Raw genomic sequence first — 23,001 nt, forward strand, 5'->3', positions numbered from 1 at the left:
ATGCCTTTATAATATTGAGGTATGTTCCCTCTAAACCTACTATGTTGAGGTCTTTTGTCATGAATGGATGTTGTACTTTGTCAAATGCATTTTCTCCATCTCTTAAAATGATCATATGATTCTTAACCTTTCTCTTACTGATGAAATGTATCATGTTCATTGATTGCGAATACTGAGCCACCCTTAGAACCCAGGAATAAATCCCACTTGATTGTGGTGAATGAATTTTTAAGTGTATTGTTGGACTTGGTTTGCTACTTTTTTGTAGGGGTTTCTGTTTGCTAGTATTTTGTTAGGATTTTTCACATCTATGTTCATGAGAGATATTGGCCTGTAGTTCTCTTTTTTTGTGGTGCCTTTATCTGGTTTTGCTATCAAGGTAATGCTGGCTTCATAGAATAATAAAAACCCTCACGCGATAAAAATACTAGCAAACGAATCCAAAATGTATTAAACAAACTGGAAAACCTAGAAGAAATGGATACATTCCAAGAAAGATATAACCTACTAAAACTGAAACAGGAATCATTTCCTCCAATTGTTAAAATCAATTCTGGAAGAACTCTCAATATATATATTGGTAGTTAAAATGGATTGATGAACTATTTAAGGTATTAAACTGGTATTTGGAGCACAGGTTTCTGAATTATGACACAAACCACAAATATACTGGACAGAATACATGGACAATGGTCATTAGTAATTAAGAAAATCTAGTTTATGACTGAAGGCCAACGTGGACCTTTCTTCTCCCTAAACTCAACCAAATTACAGTAGCAAATGACTCTAAAACATGCTTGATAGTATCAGAGTCTGAAAAAAAAAAAAAGGGAAGGGAAGGAAATATTTTTTCTGGAAGATTAATTTTTCCTAGGTGGCATGGTCATGTGGTTAGAAACTATCAGAGATTAGGCTGGAATCATCCTTATCTTTTATCTGAATCTGATTCAAAATGCCCTCTCTCTTGTAATTCTGCACTCCAAGCCTAGCTAGATCTTTCTTATCTAGTTTCAGAAAATGAAATCTAGAACTAAAAGCATCCTAACATCTTGAAAATATCCCTTGCTCACATACAGGATTGGGGTTTCTCAGCCTCTCATGGGCTCCATCCTCAGCTAAGCACCTTAAGAACTCTTCAGGGAATTCTCAGTCTCAGCAGAGGTCCCGAGGGAGAAGCTGAAGGCCTCTTCAAAAAGACCCTATATTTTAGAGACTACTCTTGTAACTGTGCTAGCACTCATCCTGAGTTCTGACTCATCTCTCCAGCTGTTGGTACATTCTTGTGTGGATTACAAGAAGAATCTGCAGATGCTCACTAACACACATGCTGATAATCTTGAACCCTTTTGTTTGCAATTATATGAGGAATGAGTCAGAGTAGGTCACAGTGTCACTGAAACCACTGTTTAACCCATCTCTCCTCTTTTCTGCCATAGACCTTAGGATGACATCCTTGGAACCCCAATAACTTAGAATTGAAGGGAGGATTAAGGATGTATGATATATTCTAGTGGAGGAATCTGCCAACACTTCTCTGATCCATTAATCTAGAAATGAGTGCCTTGGAGAAGAAAATGTAGTCACTGCAGTAAAAATTATTCTGTTTAATCCCTACTGCATCTCATATTTTTTCCAACCATTTGTTCACTTATGCATTTATTGAGTAAACTTTATTAAGTTCCAAATTTGTGCCCGAGTTGCAGTGTCTAGTCAGTTATACAGCAATTTCATCTCTCCACCACTAGTTATGGTTTGCTTTGATCGCTTTCCCTCCCATATATGGCACCCCTGCCTCTTACTCATCCCCAAAATATAATATGCAAGTAATTGGAAGACAAAATAATAGCAGACAGATACAATGGATACAACTTCTCACTAAGCAGCAGAATGATCCTTCCCTGTCTGGAAATACAGGAGTGACACAGATCATCTCCAAACATTTCTTCTCTTTCATGAACTCTGAAACGGCTCAACATAAGATGGATGGAAACCAGCTTCACTGTGAGTCTTCCGGCTGAAAAGCTACACATATATTTAAACTCGTTTGCTTCTCCCCTTAACTGATGGGAAATTCCCCTTCTTTCTTATCATTCCTTTTTAAAAATTCTGTTGCCATTGTCTGTCTTGATGTCAGAGCCAGAATACATTTTTTGCCGGTGCTGCCCTCAGCTTCCTCTGCAAATGCTGTGATAGTTCCTTTTCTTTCATAGCTTGTCTCCTTCTGGTCTCTACTTCTCTCCTTCATTCTCACTCCTTCCCTGAACTAACTTTGGAATCACAAAATAAGAGGGGTTTTATTATTACATTAATTATTGCACTATTATCTTATTATTACTTGTTTTGATTAACACATGCATGGCAAAACTTAGATATTGAATTTGTTTTGTCTTTATCCTTACTCTTTAATGTCCCTCTACTTTCCTGAGAAAAAAAGCAGCCTTTTGAAAAAGTACCCTGAACTCCCCATCTTTCCTTCTTAAAATATCCTGGTCTCTTCACTCATCTAAGATTTTCTCTTAGAAGGAAACTACAAACAATATACACTTTTTACTTATTCCTCCTCACCTACTGATAATTTAAGCCCTTAATCTTTCTCCAATCTATTGAAACATTCTCTACACAATTGACGATGCCCTCATCATCATAAGTGCAATGCCTTTTTAGAAACCCTCAACCTGCTATCCTTTTTTGTAGTCACAGTGGTAACATGACTTTGGTGATATAATACACTATTAATTTCATCCTGTTTCTCTGATTCTCCATTCTTGGTCTCTTTTAGGTATTTTAAGCTTTTAATGCATGTGATAAATAACATATTAGTCACACTATATTAATATACATAGAACCCATTATAGTATGTCCTGAATGCAATAAATGCAACTGAATAAAAGTTTGAAAGGCAGAAGTTAAACACAGCCCAGTTCAAGTATTATAGACACAGACTATACCTGTGTGTTATATTGATCCAAACCCCAAAGGCATAGCTTATGCTGAGAGACTTAAGATTTAGTTCCTCATTATAAGCTAAAGATTAGAGGATTTTCCTGACCATTTTAGGTTTCTCCTCTTTATTATTTCTGTTTCAGATCTGGTACATACTTCCTCTGCATCCTCATCTCTACATCTAGTCCCAGCTTAACTACCCCGATGTTAGAAACTCACATCTCCTCTGATATCTCTCAGAACTAAGCCCCAGTGTACCCTTTCCTAGAATTATTTGTTTTCTAAGATCTTGCTTCTTCTCAGATATTTCTCAGTTCTAGACTTCATATTTGCACAACACAATTTGCATCCTCAGTCACCAAAGGTTTTTATGTAGATTCAAGAAAGGCATCACTCCAGTCACAAGTTACAAGTTCAAGGAGTTCAACAGACATTTACTCAAGGTTTCCTCTGCATTCCCCTGAAGGCTAGGCATTGTGGAATAAAGCACAATCCCCAGCCATATTAAACATACATTTTAATACATATGATATGCACTTGATCCTAGTACACAATTATGCAAAATGGTATATATGTGATAAAGATTCTGAGTGCTTTAGTGATTCAATTGGAAATTTTTCTCAGAAAGGAGTATGAGAAAAAGGTGCCATCTGAAGTGACCTCATTAAACTGCGGAGAGCCCAATACTGGCAGACACACCACTATAAGACTAAATCATATGGCATCCATAGACTACAGAAATATCCTGTAAAAGTCCCTATCCTAGACTCTCCAGGAAAGGCTAATAGGTTAAGTCCCCCAATTCTTTCTCATTTCATCTGCAGACCCTTCCTCTCTCACTGTTCTCAGGACACAGGTGAGAATTCAGTTCTGTCACTCTCAAGGAATCCCATTTTATATTGCAGGTTGGTGAATACAAGATTGTAAAGCCATGACAATCTCTTATAATAGCAGCCTCCAAAAAGCCACTTTCTTCCTAACGGGCTTCCAAGGTCTGGAAGATCTCCACGGCTGGATCTCTATTCCCTTCTGCTTCATCTACTTGACAGTTATTGTAGGAAACCTTACCATCCTCCACGTCATCCGTACTGATGTCACCCTCCATGAACCCATGTACTATTTCTTGGCCATGCTGGCTCTGACAGATTTGGGCCTTTGTCTATCTACACTGCCCACTGTGTTGGGCATCTTCTGGTTTGATGCCAGAGAGATTGGCATCCCTGCCTGTTTCACTCAGCTCTTCTTCATCCATACTTTGTCTCTGGTAGAGTCCTCAGTTCTATTGTCCATGTCTATTGACCGCTATGTGGCCATCTGCAACCCATTGCGTTACTCCACAGTCTTGACCCCCACACGTATTGTCAGGATGGGGCTGACTTCAATGCTTAGAAGTGCCCTGCTCATCCTGCCATTGCCATTCCTCCTTAAACGCTTCCAGTACTGCCGCTCCCATGTGCTGGCCCATGCTTATTGTCTGCACCTAGAGATCATGAAGCTGGCCTGCTCTAGCATCATTGTCAATCACATATATGGGCTCTTTGTTGTGGCCTGCACTGTTGGTGTGGATTCACTGCTCATCTTCCTCTCCTATGCCCTCATCCTCCGCACTGTGTTAAGCATTGCATCCCGTCAGGAGCGACTTCGGGCCCTCAACACCTGCGTCTCCCACATCTGTGCTGTGCTACTCTTCTACATTCCTATGATTGGCTTGTCTCTTGTGCATCGCTTTGGTGAACATCTGCCCCGTATTGTACACCTCCTCATGTCTTATGTGTATCTGCTGGTACCACCTCTCATGAACCCCATTGTCTACAGTATCAAGACCAAGCAAATCCGCATTCGCATTGCTAAGAAGTTTGACTTTGTAAAATCTCTTAGGTGTTTTCGATAGAATTGGGTTAGGATGAAGGGAGGGATTTGGGGGCATAAAGCCTATTGATATTTTTAGCTTCCAGTGAATCAGTTAACAGATAACCTCCTCAAGCAGCTTCTAAAAATTTTCTGGTGATTCCAGCTGGTGCCTCAGCTGCTCTCCAGAAAGTCAGTAGTAATCCCTATAAGCAGCTTCTTGGAAAATTTCATCAGTCTCCCAGCAGGTGGTTGTCCACCAACCAGCTTCAGTCTAATTGTAGGCCAGCTTTGGCCTAGAACAATCTAGTGAACTCTGTCATTCAATGAGCTTCATTCACACTAGCCTTGAGGAAAATTCTTCCCCTGAAAACTTGTTTCTTCTTTAAAGACTCTCCCTCAGCCCTAGGGTATCCTTTATGGTTCTTTCTTTCCCACTCTTAGTTGATTTCATTGCTGTAATCTCTTGTTAATAAATCTTTATATGAAATATTTCTGTTAAAATTACTGTGTGGTTTCTTTCTTCTGATTGGACCCTAACTTACACACCACTCAAGTAATTTCTTTGTTTTATAAGATTTACCCTACATTTTGATCTAGTACTTTAAAGGAACCAGTCAGCATTTAGGAACCATGATTTGCTAAATGAATCCTATTCACTGTGAAACTCATACTCTCTGGGTCTCAGATTCATCTCTCCTACGCCTCAGCCAGTTGAAGTTAAAGATTTTCTTCCAGAATCTTCCAGAGGCTTTGCACCACCCTTGAACTCACATCTATTGAAGAGTTTTTACAAAACTAAGTTTCAAAAGGCAGTATGAGAGCAACTTAAAACCAAAGTTGATAAAAAAAAATAATATCCTGTGTTGATGCCTGAATGTACGTTCAAAATTCTGTCAGAGGACATATGTTCATTAGGGGTTTGGGAGCATTCTCTAATGTGTATACATTTTAACTTTCAAAATAAATACAACTCTCTGTATTTCCTCCCCCTCCCCGGACTGATTAGCTGGGAAATAATGATAAAAATAATAGTGACAATTGTGGCAATAGTAGCTAATAATTATTGAGCATCTACTATATACTACAGAATGTCTCAAAGCACTTGCATGCAATATTCAATTTGACTCTCCTTTGGAAATTAAAATGGCAGAGTCAAAATTTTAAAAGAAGATTTTTGTCAGTTATAAAAACTTACTTCAGGAGGGTGTTCTCCAGGTAGCAGCTATGTGACTGCTATATCTTGATTATTTAATTATTGTCACACCAAAATTAGGACTTTTCTTTTGTACAGCACTATAACCTACCATCTAGATCAAAAATTGGCACGTGTATTTCTGAAGCATGGCCTCCCAGACACTTAAGTAGGGTAGAAAAAACCTCACTACGAGTAAAAAAGGTATGCCTTATAAAAACTCCAGGAATATTCCTTGAAAAGCATGCTTATAAGACACATTTTTAAGTGGTCATGATTACCTACTTACTACAACATGGAATATCAATCCTTTTGTTAAAACTTTAGTTTCTCAAACTATTTTTATTCAATGCTATCTTATCACTTAGGATAGCCAATTTCTTCTTAATTCTTATATAATCCTTTTAGATAGGAGGTTCAATGAGGTAAATTACTGTAACCATTATCACATCTAATAAATGCAAAACTACATTCAAGTCTGTCAGATCACAAAAACTAAACTTTTGGCATTGTGCTGTTGAGAGTTTCTGGGCTCCAGTTTTCCCACATATGCTAACGTTTCAGATGAATGGGCATCTATTTTCCCTCAGTAGAGACAAAGGTAAAAAGGGATGTAAAACAGCATGGCATGTTCCTGGGAACCATTGTGGGCATTCTGTAAAGACAGATGGGCAACAACTTTACTCACACTAGGGTGCACCAGAGGAGAAATATTATTTATTTTCTTTTTACATCATCCATCTTCTTCATAAACATCTACTAACTTGCAATAACCACAATTTTAAAACCATACTAAAATTTTAAAAAGGCAACACTAATTTTTGCCCCAGTCTGTCTAAGTCCAGTCCATTAATATTCTCTTTTGGCCCTTTTATTCTCTCCTAGTAGGTCTTTCCTCAAGGGAGCATCCTTACATACAAGGTATTTCCTTACATTTTGCCTCTACCTTGTTTCTTTTCCCTACTTTTTTCTGAGCTAGGAGATATGAGCTTTTTTTTTTTTCCCTGATCTCTCCCCATATCATATCCCATTTTTCCCTCATAGAAGCTGAATAGCTAAGATTTAAATCAGGCAGGATATCTTCCTGTAATATAATTAGAAGGAAAGCTGTTGGAAGATTAATGCAATCTCTTTCTCTCTTTCCATAACATCTGAAACTCAAACCTATTTTCTTCCAAAACATATCTAACACTACCTCTTTTCTCAATGCTTGGACTCAGAGGCTGTAAATAAATATTGCTTGTGTATTTTTATGGGGGCAGTGAGGAGGTATTATTTGTTATAAAATATTTGTTAAATAGGATGCATAGAAAAACAGATGTTATGGGGGAATTGTGCCCCCTCTACCTCGTATGTTGAAGTCCCAACCCTCAGTACCTCAGAAAGTAACTATATTTGGAGGTAAGGTCTTTAGGAGATAATAAGTTAAAATGAGGCCTTTAGGGTTGGCCCTAATCCAATATGACTCATGTCCATATAAGAAGAGCAAGAGACATCAAGGATATTCATGCATAGAAGAAAGGCCATGTGAGGACACAGAAAGAAGGTGGCCATCTGCAAGCCAAGGAGAGAGGCCTCAGAAGAAACCAAACCCATCAACACCTTGATCTTGGACTTTGCTGGCCTCCAGAACTGTGAGAAAATAAATATCTATTGCTAAAGCCACCCAGTCTGTGTTATTTTGTTATGGTGGTCCTAGCAAACTAATACAAGAATTAACTGTGTTTTGAAATGAATTCCAGGTTAAAGGTCAAGACTTAATTATAGAGGGAATAAAAAATTCTGGAATCAGAATAGAAAACACATCATAAAGACAAGAATATATGAAAATTCTTATACTTTTGTGGTTGTGACTAATGTCAGTTTCTGATTCTGTATTATAGGGATGAGGCCCAGAAATCTTCATTTTAACAAGCAATACAGTTGATTCTGATCCTGATTATTTGGTGACTCTGATTTGAGAAACACTGCTTCATAACACTTAAATGTGTCTACAATGTGCTTGACTAAAAATTAATGGAATGTGACCACAAGAGGAAGTCCAGAACATTCTAAGGAGATCCTTCAGGCTAATTAATTTTTTTCTCTCTCTTTTTTTTTTAATTTTTTCTCTTTTTTCTTCAGGCTAATTAATTGGAATAGCCTCTTATGGTTGGTCTGGGAATCTGGGACATTCCTTAATATTTTTACCTTTATATTCCCAAATTAGATTCAATAAGCTAGATACTAATTAGCTGAAATGGCCCTCCATTCCTCTCTCTAAAATGTCTTGCTCATCAGCTTTCAAAGTCCAAAAAATGGATTATTAATTCTTCATATCCCTGTATTGACATATAAAACTCCTTGGTTTAACTATCTTTTTCAGGAGCTCATGTTGCCCAGAAGGCTATAAGAATGAATTTGCTTTTCCAATTAGCTCCTGGATGTCTAGAAACAAAGTGCTGAGTTCTCTGTCTGTGTGGATCAGAGACAGAAGGAAGAGTCCTTGAGTGTAGGCAGAAGTCAGAAGCATATAGGGTTACTTGGGACACCAAGAATCAATGCTATCACAAATTTTCTAGGCACCTGGTCTGACTCCTTTCTTCTCTTTTAGTGATAGGTGAAGCATTGAATTAAAAAGCCCATTTTGGGGCAACCCGGGTGGCTCAGTGGTTTAGCACCGCCTTCAGCCCAGGGAGTGATCCTGGAGACCCGGGATCGAGTCCCACATCAGGCTCCCTGCATGGAGCCTGCTTCTCCCTCTGCCTGTGTCTCTGCCTCTCTCTCTCTCTCTCTCTCTCTCTCTCTGTGTGTGTGTCTCTCATGAATAAATAAATAAATAAATAACCTTTAAAAAATAAAAAATAAAAAGCCCCTTTTGATGTTAAAGTTATATATACTCACAATATACACTGTCATACCTAATATGTATATATTGTTATGATACATCATATATAAAACACTATCAAAACTCCCACTCTGCTTTCCTGAAGTTTCAGGGTTGTTCAAAATTTCACAAGATCTTTAAAAAGTAGCTACAGTGTGCAACATCTTCTGGGATTCCCATGTTGATATCTCAAAAGACTCTTCTCCTCTTTCCTTTATCCCCAGAGTATAAGATAACGAGGTGCAGAGAGCCAGTCCCAGTAGGAAATTCATTAAAGATTCTTGAAAGAATCTCAATGGGGACCTCAGGCAATTTCATAAAAATCAGGGAGTTCAAAATCCATCCTCCAGTGTCTCCACTGTACTCAGAGCCTCTAATTTTAGCCTTTCTTCTTCCCTGTTGCAAGGCCTGGAAGCTCTGGATATAACTTTGGTAGGTGAGACAGGTGTCTGGTGCTGAGTCGTGGAAGCGAAAGAGGTCCCAGAAAGCTCCACCTGAGCTCTGGAAAAGGGGAGGGAGGGAAGGGCATTTGAGGCACAAAAGAGGCTATAGAGGGTGCCTGTGGAAGGTGGTGACTACTGCAGTCAGATCTCACTGACCATACCCAGGTCTCGTTTTAGCACTAGTCTAGCAAAGAGACAACAGCTTTCTCACACTCATTCACTTCCTTGACTTCCTGCCCAGAGAGTTGCCTTATGTGTGGCAATGTAGGATTATTACTGAGACCCAGGGAGACAGACAAATTAGGCAGACAAAACTGAGATACAGGAATGATATGAGCTATTGGTTGGTCTCTACCCCTTAACCTCAGACACGAGGTTAGCAGAATCAGGAGTTATTTTCAAGAAGCAGAGACAGAAGGCTAGGGAGTAGAGTGGCCTGAAAGAAAAACTTGTCTGTGACATGAAAGGATGTTTTCCTGAGTGACCACAGAGTCTAAGTGATAGAATTAGAAGCAGCTATTGAACTTGCCTAAATCCCTCTAAGAAGTATTCTCCAAGAACAACTGTGAGCAGACCATTTGTTAAATTTCCAAAACCCCTCTACTCTAGACAACTGCTTTTTGAACTGCCAAGAAATAATGAAATCCTCACCAAATCTGATATTGGATACTCTGAAGACCTTTAAATAAAAAGCCCTTAGAATAGTTACCTGACTAAAATCTCTCCAGCCAATAGGCTAAAGATGATCTTTCCCAGGTAGATGTCTCCTGACTTCACTATCTACATTTTTTTTTTTTATGTCCGGATTCTTTCCTTCAAATTATTCTAACTCTATCACTCTCTCTCTCTCTCTCTGATTTTTATTCTACCCTATTCCCTTTAAAATATGAGGCACATGGGATGCCTGGGTGGCTCAGCAGTTGAGTGTCTGTCTTAAGTTCAGGGTGTGATCCTGGGATCCGGGATCGAGTCCCACATCGGGCTCCTGCTTCTCCCTCTGCCTGTGTCTCTGCTTCTCTCTATGTCTCTCATAAATAAATAAGCAAATAAATAAATAAATAAACAAATAAATAAATTTTAAAAAAATAAAATAAAATGTGAGGCACAAATTCTGATTCCAAAGAGAGTCCATATCTGGCAGCCCAGGTGGCTCAGCGGTTTAGCACCACCTTTGGCCCAGGGTGTGACCCTGGGTTCTGGGATTGAGTCACAAGTCAGGCTCCCTGCATGGAGCCTGCTCCTCCCTCTGCCTGTGTTTCTGCCCTCCCCCCCCCCCCCCCCCCGTGTGTGTCTCATGGATAAATAAATAAAATCTTTTAAAAAAACAAAGAGAGTCCATCTTAAGCTAAAAGAAGGTGGGGCAAGAAGACTTTTGATATTTCTATCATTTGTCATTCAATCTTCATCCATCTGGGGCTGTCTCAGCTTTAAAAACTGCCCAGATGTATTAACCTAAATGCTTCCAAGTTTTTAGAATGCTCCTTGGAGCTCCAGAGATTTAAGTTTGAATTCCCACTCTGTCAATGATTGATGCTATGACTTTATGCACATTATCAAATTCTGTAAGCCTCTCTCCTCATTTGCAAATCAAGATAATAACATTAATGTGCAAGGTTTTTCTAAGGTCTAAATGTTATTTCTTCTGTAATGCTCCTAGTACAGCATCTGGCAAACCATAGATGTTCATCAGGTATTATAAATAAAGTTTTATATTATTAAATAATGTATACTATTCCTTCACTACCCTACTTAATTTTCATGTCAAGACATTTTCTGCCTTAAGTTTTATGACTTATATCATTAACCACCATGTAGCTTGCCTGTCTCTGACAGGTAAGTTTATCACAGCTCTTCTGAATTCACTTTGATGAATGATGTGGTGACCATTGATCATGACCAAAGCAGAAGCTGAGGAACAACACACAAGAGCCAATCTGACCTTCAAGTGGACAGTGAGTTAATGACACTGGCTACTAATTTCACTGGTATTTGGAGTGAGGAAGAAAATACCTTCATATATATTTGTGTATGTGTCTCTAGTAGGTTTGTTTGTTAATTTAGCTAAAGAGTCAGCACTTTTTTTGGAGGTCTATTAAGCCCTTGATTTTATGCTTGCTGCTTCTAGTTGACAGTGAATTGTCCTCTATGCAGGAAGAAAGTATAATGGTTGTTGAGATTCTGGAATCTAGAGAAAAATTGGATCTCGGTTCAAATCCCGTTTTGGCTGTTTACTATATCTTTGATCTTAGAAATAGCAAATTTTTCTAATCCGTTTCTTCATCTATAATATGGTACTATTAATAGAACTTTATTCACAAGATTTTTTAAAGGAATAAAACATATACCAATTTAGTAACAGCGAACTAAATACATTTAACGGTTACTCATGCATTAAAAAAAATGCTGAGTGCCTACTGTGTACCTGGACATATTCTAAGACTGTCTTCACAGAAGTAAGCAAAACAAAGTCTCTGCCCTTCCTAAGCTTACATTCTAGTGGAATTGTTATTTGGGAGTAGGCATGTCACTGCTCTGAAAGTCAGGAGGCTTAAATTGGCATAAGACCTTTACCCAGTGACTGTACTCTCCTGAGCTTTCATTTCTTAATCTAGAGAAGAGTAAGTCCAACTAGCACTATTGCCTTCTATTCTGTGGATTCTCATGGACTCTGCCTTGCAATTGAAGGTGTAGCCATGGTTGATGATGCTTCAGTCTTTCCTCCTACCTAGTTTCATAGCAGTTGAATTCTAGATCTCCAGGGAATGCAGGTCACTGACTGATAGGAAGATCGGAGTTTTAATATGGTACTTCAGCACCAAGAATTATGTATGTTACAGACAGCCATTCATTCACTCTCCAGTTCTTCCTGGAATTCTGTGAGCTGAGTAGCACATATGAGCTCTCTGGATCAAGCTAGGCTTCCAGAAGTGGAAAACCAGATGAGAAGGTGAGTGAAGGACTCATCTGTGCCTAAGATTAGAAATTGTATGTGGTTAATGAAGTTAAACAAAAGCAGAAAAAGAAGGAGAAGGAGAGAGAAGAAAGAAGAAAGAAAGAGAAAGAAAGAGAGAGAGAGAGAAAGAGAGAGAGAGAGAAAGAAAGAAAGAAAGAAAGAAAGAAAGAAAGAAAGAAAGAAAGAAAGAAGAAGGAAGGAAGGAAGGAAGGAAGGAAGAAAGAAAGAAAGAAAGAAAGAAAGAAAGAAAGAAAGAGAAAGAAAGAAAAGAGAGAGAGAGAGGGAAGGAGGAAGGGAGGGAGGGAGGGAGGGAGGAAGGAAGGGAGGGAGGGAGGAATAGTAAGTAAGGTAAGAGAAGGGAAAGAAAGAGAAGTTGAAAGAAAGGTTGGAATATTAGTGAGCATCCTGGCAGAAAAGAGGCAGGTGAGGAGCATTTACTTAAAGATCTTCTCAAAATGGGTAGGCAAGGTTAGGTATAACCAAAAAGAATAGTGAAGATTCTCAGGACTCTTAGCTTGAAGGAAAGAAAAAAATTCTAAAACAATGTTCAGAGGGAATAGGGACCAGAAGAAAATGACCTCTGGAAGAGACATACAATTCTAGATCTACCTGATTCTAATGTTTGGTTTGGTTTGGTTTCTAACTTCTTCCCAGTTATAATCCATAGCTTTTTCTGAATTCATTTCAGGAATTTGGAAGGAATCCAATTTTCCTCTTCCCTCCACACACAATGACTTTGGGATCCCTGGAAAGCAGCAGCAACATTTCCTCCACCTTTCTGCTGAGTGGCATTCCTGGGCTGGAGCACATGCACATCTGGATCTCCATCCCACTGTGCTTTATATACCTGGTTTCCATCCTGGGTAACTGTACAATCCTTTTTATCATTAAAACAGAGCCCTCACTCCATGAGCCTATGTACCTCTTCTTGTCCATGCTGGCTGTGACTGACCTGGGTCTGTCACTTTGCACCCTCCCTACAGTGCTGGGCATCTTTTGGATTGGAGCACGAGATATTGGTCATGATGCTTGTTTTGCTCAGCTCTTTTTTATTCACTGCTTGTCCTTCCTGGAGTCCTCTGTGCTACTATCCATGGCCTTTGACCGCTTTGTGGCCATTTGTCGCCCCTTGCACTATGCTTCCATTCTCACCAACACTGTCATTGGCAGGATTGGCCTGGCTTCCCTAGGCCGCAGTGTAGCACTCATTTTTCCATTGCCTTTTATGCTCAAAAGATTCCCCTATTGTGGCTCTCCAGTTCTCTCACATTCTTATTGTCTCCACCAGGAAGTGATGAAATTGGCCTGTGCAGACATCAAAGCCAACAGTGTCTATGGGATGTTTGTCATTGTTTCAACAGTGGGTATAGACTCACTGCTCATTCTCTTCTCTTATGCCCTGATCCTGCGTACTGTGCTGTCCATTGCATCCAGGGCTGAGAGATTCAAAGCTCTTAACACCTGTGTTTCTCACATATGTGCTGTGCTCCTCTTCTACACTCCCATGATTGGCTTGTCTGTCATCCACCGCTTTGGGAAGCAGGGATCTCATCTGGTCCAGGTGATCATGGGCTTTGTATACCTTCTATTCCCTCCTCTGATGAACCCCATCGTCTACAGTGTGAAGACCAAACAGATCCGAGATCGTGTAACCCATGCTTTTTGTTGCTAACTGGTCTAGTCTTAGAGGCACTAATCCCTTAAGTGTACTTTGTTCCTCTATCCTTTATAATATCTAATGTGCATGAGATAGAGGAGACTATTACTCAATGAATACATTGAATGATCAGGAAGGAATGATCAAGGAATGATCAAGAAGTCACAGCTCTTGCAGAATTAACTCTGCTCTGATGGGAGGAAAACACAATGCATTACAACATGGCAGATTGTATTTCCCAATAATAGCCACAGAGGTATTTATAATCCTACGTTCTCCTCTAGAAACTTGTGACTCCTCCATCAAGAGATGGAATCCGTTTTTCTCTCCTCATAACTGTATAGGACTTTGTAACTGCCTCAATGAATTGAGTGTTTTAGAAGTGACCCTATAAGACTCTTGAGGCTACATCATAAAAGGTGATACGTTTTCCATTGGTATACACCTCCCTCACACTCTTCCTCTTTTTCTATCTCTATATTTATATCCATCTATGTCTCTATCTATCTCACTTTTTGAACATGGCCACCATACTGAGAGGAAGCTGAGACTACATGGAGAAGCCACATGTAGATGTCTCAGTCAATAGACCAAGCTAAGGTCTCAGCCTTAGCTGGATCATTATCAACTACTAGTGAGTGAACAAATCTTCCTATTATTCCAACCTCTATTTTTCCTGTCTTTCCAGGTGAAACCCAATAAATTAATCAATCCTACTCTGAACCCAGCCCAAGTTGCAGATTTGCAAGCTCAATAAATGTTTGTTTGTTTGTTTGTTTCAGACATGAAATTTTGGGATGATTTGTTATATAGCCATATGTTAATTGTGTTGTTCAAAGTAAAAAGAATTAATAGAGGAGCAAAAAGAGAAATATCTTCTTCAAGCTGAGGGAACACAATGTGAGGAAAGATTTCTTTGAGTCGACACAGTAGCCATCCTTAAGGAACATACTGGAGTAGGGCAGTCTTATCTGAAGGAATAGAATTTGCAAAGCTGGGACAGAGGTGAGAGAGAGAAAAATGTATTCAAGGAAATATCCAAAGTTGTTTTTGTTATCATTGTCCTCTAACATGTCAGGGAAAAGTAGAGAACAGGAGTGGAGGAAGAGAAGGTGGAAAGTAGAAAGAGGTTGAGGCACTTACCATATTGAGAAGGTCATAAACCAATGAACTAAAGAGAGATAATTCCTTATACCCTCTGATCTATTAGAATTTTACCACTATTCTTCCCTAGAAAAAAATTATCTTTCAAAACCTAAATGTGAGACCTGAATCCATAAAAATCCTAGAACACAGGCGTTTATTTCTCTGACATCAGTCACAGCAATATTTTTCTAGATATATCTCATGAGGCAAGGTAAATAATAGTAAACTATTGGGACTTTATTTTTATTAAAATAAAAAGCTTCTGCACAGTGAGAGAAAAAAATCAACAAAATTTAAAGGCAATCTTCTAGAGAAGATATTTGCAAATGACATATCTTATAAGAGTTAGTATACAAATTATATAAAGAACTGATACAAATCAACACCCAAAAACCAAATAATCCAATTAAAAATAGGCAGAAGACATGAACAGACATTTCTCCAAAGAAGACATACAGAGGGATCCCTGGGTGGCGCAGCGGTTTAGCGCCTGCCTTTGGCCCAGGGCGCGATCCTGGAGACCCAGGATCGAATCCCACGTCAGGCTCCCGGTGTATGGAGCCTGCTTCTCCCTCTGCCTATGTCTCTGCCTCTCTCGCTCTCTCTGTGTGTGACTATCATAAATAAATAAAAATTAAAAAAATAAAAATAAAAAAAAAAATAAAATATGCTTATTTCTTAAAAAAAAAAAAAAAAAAAAAAAAAAAAAAAAGAAGACATACAGATGGTGAACAGATATATGAAAAGATGCTCAACATTACTCATTGTCAGGGAAATGCAAATCAGAACCACAATAAGATATCATCTCAAACTTGTCAGAATGGTTAAAATAAAAAATATAAGAAAGAACAAGTGTTGGCAAGAATGTGGAGATATAGGAACCCTCTTACAATATTGATGGGAATCCAAACTGGTATAGCCACTGTGGAAAACAGTATGGAGGCTCCTCAAAAAGTTAAAAATAGAACTATTCTATAATCCAGTAATTGCATTACTGAGATATTTACCCCAAAATACAAAAACACTAATTCAAAGGGATACATGCACCCCTGCTTATGAGTGTATTATTTACAACAGCCAAATTATAGAAACAGCCCAATTGTCCATCAGTAGATGAATGGATAAAGAATATTACACACACACACACACACACACACATAACATATATAACCAAATAACATATATATGTCTTATGTTATGTGTGTGTGTATATATATATATATAACAATATATATAACAATATATGTACATATAACAATAGCATGTATATATATGTTATTCAGCCATTAAAAAAGGATGATATCTTGCCATTTGCAACAATGCGAGCAGAGCTAGAGAGCACAATGGTAAGTGAAATAAGCCAGTCAGAGAAAGACAAATACCCTCTTATTTCACTAACATACAAAATTTAAGAAACAAAACAAAGAAGGAAAAAAAAGACAAAGAGGGACAAACCAAAACTCTTAACTATAGAGAACAAACTGATGGTTACCAGAAGAGAGGTGGGTAGAAAGATGGGTGAAATAGGTTATGGGGATTAAAGAGTACACTTTTCGTTATGTGCACTAAATAATGTACAGAATTGTTGAATCATTTTTTTTGTTGTTGAATCATTTATGTTGTACACTTGAAACTAATATAATACTGTATGCTAAATATACTGGAATTAAAAACTTAATAAAAACTATCTTTTGAGTAATACATGTTAATATAGTATTTGGAATTTCGTCTTATTGGTATCTGTGAGGAAAACAAGCCTGAGTAAAATGCTGCTGAGTAGGGTTTTGAGCATCTAAAGGGAAGATTGAGGATGTCATGTGCAGGATCAAGAAAGACACTGACAATGGGCCAGAGATTAAAGCCTCTACTACTAAGTTTATGTGGAGTCAGTTCTCATATGAAGTTGAACTTAATTTGAGGCTATCTAGTGAACCTGACATTTAACTCTTGACAGTTTATGTCTTCCTCAACAGTGCCTTATTCTGTCTGACATAAGAAAGCTGTTTCTACAATGATGGGGTATAACCTTGGGTGTTACATGTGGAAGATCCAAGGATACTTAGGCAAAACAAATAGAATAAAATAGAATATGTCTGTGAATGTCATGAGTGGTTTGTATTTTGGGTGTCTGTGTACACACAAAACTTCAGGAAAACCATGAAGCCACTGCAAATTCCAAAGCAAGCATACAATTCCACAGCTGGGCTTTATATCTGTGCCGTGTACTTGCAAATTTTAGTCCTACATGGGAGTCATGTTCTCTTACATCTTAAGCAAATTAGAAGGTTCTTGTGACATTAGAAAGAATACTGTACTTGGAATTCATTTTAGAAAGTTTTGTTAATTTACTTATATGAGGTCAATTTTCTATTAAAATGAATTTAACAATAGCAATGTCCATCCCCCATGGATCTCTACAAAATTTAAATATATGATATATATGAATGTTTTGAATAAAATTATTAGCATGTTTTTCAGCTCACATAAATTTTACTTTCATTCCTAAAATTAAACCTAACACACAGAGTAAAACATATCACAGAAAATGTATGATTAATAAGAGGGAGCCCTGGAACAGCCCTGAAGGATTGGAGAACCATGGATAATTTTCCAGAGGGGCTGACTTAGCTGTTTTAAAGGACATGCAGAAGTTAGATTGGCAAAAATATGTGGGTGGAGGAATATTCCTTCATTCCATAAATAATGCTGAGTATGCCATTTTCTGGGCAGAATCTCCATTCTAGGATCACAATGTGCAAAACAACAAAAGACTATGCTTTCGATTTACATTTGGGAGACACAGACAATAGAAAAGTAAATGGTTAACTATTTCAGACTGTGCCAAGTGCTCTGACAGAAATAAAGCAGGATACTGGATAGAAAGAGATGGAAGAAATGTGTGAGCAGGGAAGACCTCTATAAGGAGGAATTTTCAAGCAAAATTCTATATTATGCAATGGAATGAGATATGAAAAAATTTAAAGGAAGAGCCTTCTACAACTGCAGAGCTGAACCAGAGCATGTGACAAGGGCCTGAGGTGGAAATAAACTTCAGTGTTCTAGGAACAGCAAAAGGACTAGTGTGGCTAGAGCTATGTGAACAAGAAACTACACTAACTGATGGAAAAGTAGCAAGTAATTGATATGAAAACCAGGAGAAAGGAGTGCTAAGCAAAGCTGATATTTCAAGGTCACTGTTAGAAGAAGTTCTCCTTCATATAGGAAGTAAAAACATAACTGAACAGCTGTGACCATAAGAAGTGGTTAGAAATGGTCTCAGGGACCTGGGATCAAGCACTTGTATCCAAGATCATAATCATTAAACTTTGCATGTATCTAACCCAGGCCTGATGAGAATGGGGAAGGGATGAATTGCACCTTCCCTTGAGAATCCTGAGGCCCAAACTCCTTGAAAAGGTTATTGAACAGAGATGCAATAATTGCTGCAGGTTATGAGACTCCATCAAGCATGGATAACAGCTTTTATGATGAAGTGTTCACTGAAGAGGTAGGAGACAGTTGTTGACTTCAGATCCTTCCATCTTACACAAGCTTATATCAGCTGTCTCCCAACTCTTGAATTTTTTTAATGTTATATTTATTTTTATTCTTTTGAAATATTTTACTTATTTATTCATGAGAGACATACAGAGAGAGGCAGAGACATAGGCAGACAGAGAAGCAGACTCCCTGTGGGGAACCCAATGTGGGACTTGATCCCAGGACCCCAGGATTACGCCCTGAGCCAAAGGCAGATGCCAAACTGCTGAGCCACCCAGGCGTCCCTAATTCCTTCCTTTAATGCAACAGAATTTGTTTCTACATACTCTAATATTATCTTATAGTATGGCTGAGAACATATATCTACATTATTGCAAAAAAAAAAAAATTCTTGGTTGACTGGAACAAATGGAATGATAGCTTCACCCTCATGGAGTCATACACATGTAGATCTTACCTAAGTCATGGACACACTATTAAGTTGCTGGAGCTCAAATTGCTGCCTGTCTCAGAATCACCATCAGGGCCTTAATCCAAAACATCAACTCTTTTAACCAGCCCAGCAGTAAAGCTCATGGCTCTGGTATCATAGATGCACACAGAGACACAGGGATGTGAACTTTTTGTGGATCAGAGACTATGTCTTTTCTGTTTATGTTTCACTGTGGTTAATTCTCTATCTTTTCTAAATTTGTATTTATTGGGTGACTGGGTGGCTCAGTTGGTTAAGCATCTACCTTCAGCTCAGGTCATGATCCCAGGGTCCTGGGATTGAGCCCTGCATCAGGCTCTCGGCACAGCAGGGAGCCTACTTCTCACTCCCCTCTCCCTCTGTGATCTCTCTCACTCCCTTTCAAATAAATAAATAAAATCTTTAAAAAATTTTGTATTTATTTAACAAATCAATAATTCTCAAAAATTTCCTGGGGTCCCTAGATGGTTCCTTGAACATCTCCCAGGAATTTCTAAGGTCAAACTATTTTCGTAATAATATTAATATGGGGGATGCCTGAATGGCTCAGTGATTGAGCTCTGCTTTCGGCTCAGGGTCTGATCCTGGGGTTCAGGGATCTGGTCCTACATCGGGCTCCCTGAGGGGGCCCTGCTTCTCCCTCTGCCTGTGTCTCTGCTTCTCTCTCTCTCTCTGTCTCTCATGAATAAATAAAATATTTTAAAATACATTTAAAATAGTATTAAGATGGTATTTTTGTTTGTTTGTGCTTTTATTAATTACCATTCACATTCTCTCATATGCATACAGTGAGGTTTCCCAAAGGCGATGTGACATGTTATAGACACCCAAATTGAATGTAGAAGCATATATGATATCCAGCTCCCTCTATTAAGCCAGATATTAATAAGATTTGCCAAAATTTCAAAATAGTGCTTCTCTTTCTTTTCAGCTTTACTGATGTACACCTGACAACTAAAATTGTAAATATTTAAGGTATACAATATGTTTTAATATATGAATTGTGAAATGATTATACCATAAAGCTAATTCACATAGCCTTTGGGATGCCAGGGTGGCTCAGTGGCTGAGCATCTGACTTTGGCTCAGGGCTTGATTCCAGATTCCTAGGATCAAGTCCCACGTCAGACTCCTTGCATGGAGCCTGCTTCTCCTCCCTCTGCCTATGTCTCTGCCTCTCTTTCTGTGTCTCTCATTAATAAATAAATAAAATCTTAAAAAAGCATAGCCATCGTGTTCTATAGTTATGTTTTTGTGTGTGATGATAATACTTCAGATCAACTGTCTTGGGGTGCTTGGGTGGCTCAGTCAGTTAAACATCTGATTCTTGGCTTCAGCTCAGCTCATGATCTCAGGGTGGTGAGATTGAGCCCCACATCTGGCTCCACACTTGGCATGGAGTATGCTCTCTCTCCCTCTCCTGCTCCTCCCCTTACTCATGCAACTCTCTCTGCCTCTAAATAAATAAAATCTTAAAAAAAAATTAATGTCTTGGCAAATGTTAAGATACAATACAGTATTATTAACTATAGTCACCATGTCACATATTAGACCTCCAGAGGGTACAAAGTTTCAGTTATGTGGGATGAATCAATTCTAGAGATAATACTATGCTTGCCACTAAATTATTTTATCTGTTATTTTTCAAAAATGTGCTATTTATGTTAATAGTCAATGAGATTATTATTGTTATTTTAATGAATTAATACATAAATAAAGTGATCAATCTCTAATATGGTATCAATAGATATGATACCCATAAATAAGTGATGTGGGGGGATAAGTGATGTGTGGGGTTCTTAATAATTGTTAAGAGTTTAAAGGAATCTTAAGGCCAAAATATTTTGCAGAATTACTGTAACAGATATTTCTTTTTATTAAGATACAAAAATAATGAGGTAACAAAAGAATATATGTTACCCTCCTATACCTTAATAACAAAAGTCATTTCTTGGTATTTTGAAGTTTCCCAGAAAGTAGATTTTTCCCTGGAAATTCACATATATACAGAATTTTTATAATGCACTAATTTTCAGACACCAAACATAACCATATACATTATTTCATTCCATTATGTCTTTTCATAACACATATGGAATGTGTACTTTCTTTGTGTCTGGTATTGTTCTATACAGGCATAGACCTTTTTCATTTCCTCATATGTAGATAGTATGGATTTGGCAGCAAGACCTTCTAGGCAAAGATATCAGACACCCTAATCTAATGGAATTAAAACTGAACTTATTATTTTTCTTCCATAAGCACTATCATCCAACTAGTTATTATTCCCTGACTCTTATCTCTATCAACTGACATATTCACCTAGATAAAAGCAATAGCTTAATGCTTGTTCCTCTTGGTTATAATTCTTACTGCTACTCTTTCTTAAATGCAAATCTGTTTATCATTCTGTTTATAACTTCAACAACTTTCTGTTGTTATTAGAAAAATTAATACTATTTTATAGAGCCTATGGGTTTGACCTTTCCTTATTTACCAGACACTGCACATTATATTTTCTTTCCTTTGTACTCCACTGAAGAAATGGATGAAGGATGAAGAATATTGCAAATTTACAGAACTGAGATAAGTTCCACATAGTGGTAGCAGAAACAATACGTATGGCAAGAGATTATACTGTGAGACATAAATTTCCCTGAGAAGGTTTATATAGGCCAAGCCAAAGAACAGAAACTGTACCTTTAGGGTAAAGGGAAACCAGTGAAGAATTTACCCGGGGGAGTTACATAATCACATTTGCATTTTAAGATATTCAGTTGGGCTATGATATAGAGAATGGATTAGGGAAGTGTCCATAAAGAAAAAGCAAAGTAGGAAGTGTTGCAGGAATCCAGATAAGAAATCATCAAGCACCACAGTAGAATCTGCAAGAAAAGTGAACAGTATCATGAGATGTTTAAAAGAAAGAAATTAAAAAAAAAAAAAAGAGGGATCCCTGGGTGGCGCAGCGGTTTGGCGCCTGCCTTTGGCCCAGGGCGCGATCCTGGAGACCCGGTATCGAATCCCACGTCAGGCTCCCGGGGCATGGAGCCTGCTTCTCCCTCTGCCTGTGTCTCTGCCTCTCTCTCTCTCTCTGTGACTATCATAAATAAATAAAAATTTATAAAAAAAAAAAAAAGAAAGAAAGAAAGAAATTTCATGACTTGGAAAGTTTCATGACTATTTTCATGACTTGGCAATTATTTTATGCGTGGCTTTAACAACAAGAAAGAAGGAATTAAGCTTAATTCCTGGTGTGAATTTTGAAGAATTAAGTGTGGAAGAGTTCTACTTAGTGAGATAGAGAATACTTTCTTTACTATCTTTTCTTCTTCTAAGGAACAGACTTAAAGGGAGGAATTAATCGCATTTTGAAGATATTGAGCTCCGGTTGCCTGTGTAACACAAAGAGTGTGTAGTGGTTAACTGAAGCTCAAGAATAATTCAGCCTGGGATGAATCCAAATTACATCACTTACTACCTATGTGCCCAGGAAAGATTTTTTAACCTTATGAGCTCCCACTTTCTCATCTGTCAAATAGAAATAGATAATAATACCTCCTAATGGGTTAATAGAGAAATAAATATAATAAGTTACCATATACTATATAAAGCATTTGGTACAATATGTAGTACTTAGTAAATGATAAATAATTGCAAAGTATTATTATTATTATCATTATTATCATTATTCTCATTAAAAAGTAGATTCAATTAGGCATTTGGATCTATGGCCCTTGAGCCTAGAAGAGAAGGCCATGGTGTAGAAATAAATTCATGATCCAGAATCATATATTAAACCTATAATAAGGGGTGCCTGGGTGGCTCAGCAGTTGAGCATCTGCCTTCAGCTCAGAGCGTGGTCCTAGAGTGCCAAGATGAAGTCCCACATTGAGTTCTACTTGAAAAGCCTATTTCTCCCTCTGCCTATGTCACTGCATCTGTCTCTATGTCTCTCATGAATATATAATAAAATC

The 23,001-nt window shown here is 38.0% G+C and overlaps 2 protein-coding genes across 2 annotated transcripts; both read left to right on the forward strand.

Annotated features, from left to right (window-relative positions):
* The first annotated feature begins 1,859 nt into the window (after positions 1-1,859).
* Positions 1,860-13,920, forward strand: OR51G2 (olfactory receptor family 51 subfamily G member 2). The gene is made up of 3 exons (XM_072795406.1): positions 1,860-2,001; positions 12,156-12,242; positions 12,937-13,920. The coding sequence occupies exon 3, from the start codon at positions 12,979-12,981 to the stop codon at positions 13,918-13,920; it is 942 nt and encodes a 313-aa protein (XP_072651507.1). The 5' UTR covers positions 1,860-2,001; positions 12,156-12,242; positions 12,937-12,978.
* On the forward strand, positions 3,866-4,834 carry OR51G1 (olfactory receptor family 51 subfamily G member 1). The gene has a single exon (XM_072795209.1). The coding sequence runs from the start codon at positions 3,875-3,877 to the stop codon at positions 4,832-4,834; it is 960 nt and encodes a 319-aa protein (XP_072651310.1). The 5' UTR covers positions 3,866-3,874.
* Positions 13,921-23,001: the final 9,081 nt, after the last annotated feature.

The sequence above is a fragment of the Canis lupus genome, chromosome 23 (genome assembly GCF_048164855.1).
Source record: "Canis lupus baileyi chromosome 23, mCanLup2.hap1, whole genome shotgun sequence".
Taxonomy (NCBI): domain Eukaryota; kingdom Metazoa; phylum Chordata; class Mammalia; order Carnivora; family Canidae; genus Canis; species Canis lupus.

Bases quoted from the DNA above. Each gene is read 5' to 3' on its own strand.
- OR51G1 (XM_072795209.1), top strand. From the start codon at position 3,875: ATGACAATCTCTTATAATAGCAGCCTCCAAAAAGCCACTTTCTTCCTA.
- OR51G2 (XM_072795406.1), top strand. From the start codon at position 12,979: ATGACTTTGGGATCCCTGGAAAGCAGCAGCAACATTTCCTCCACCTTT.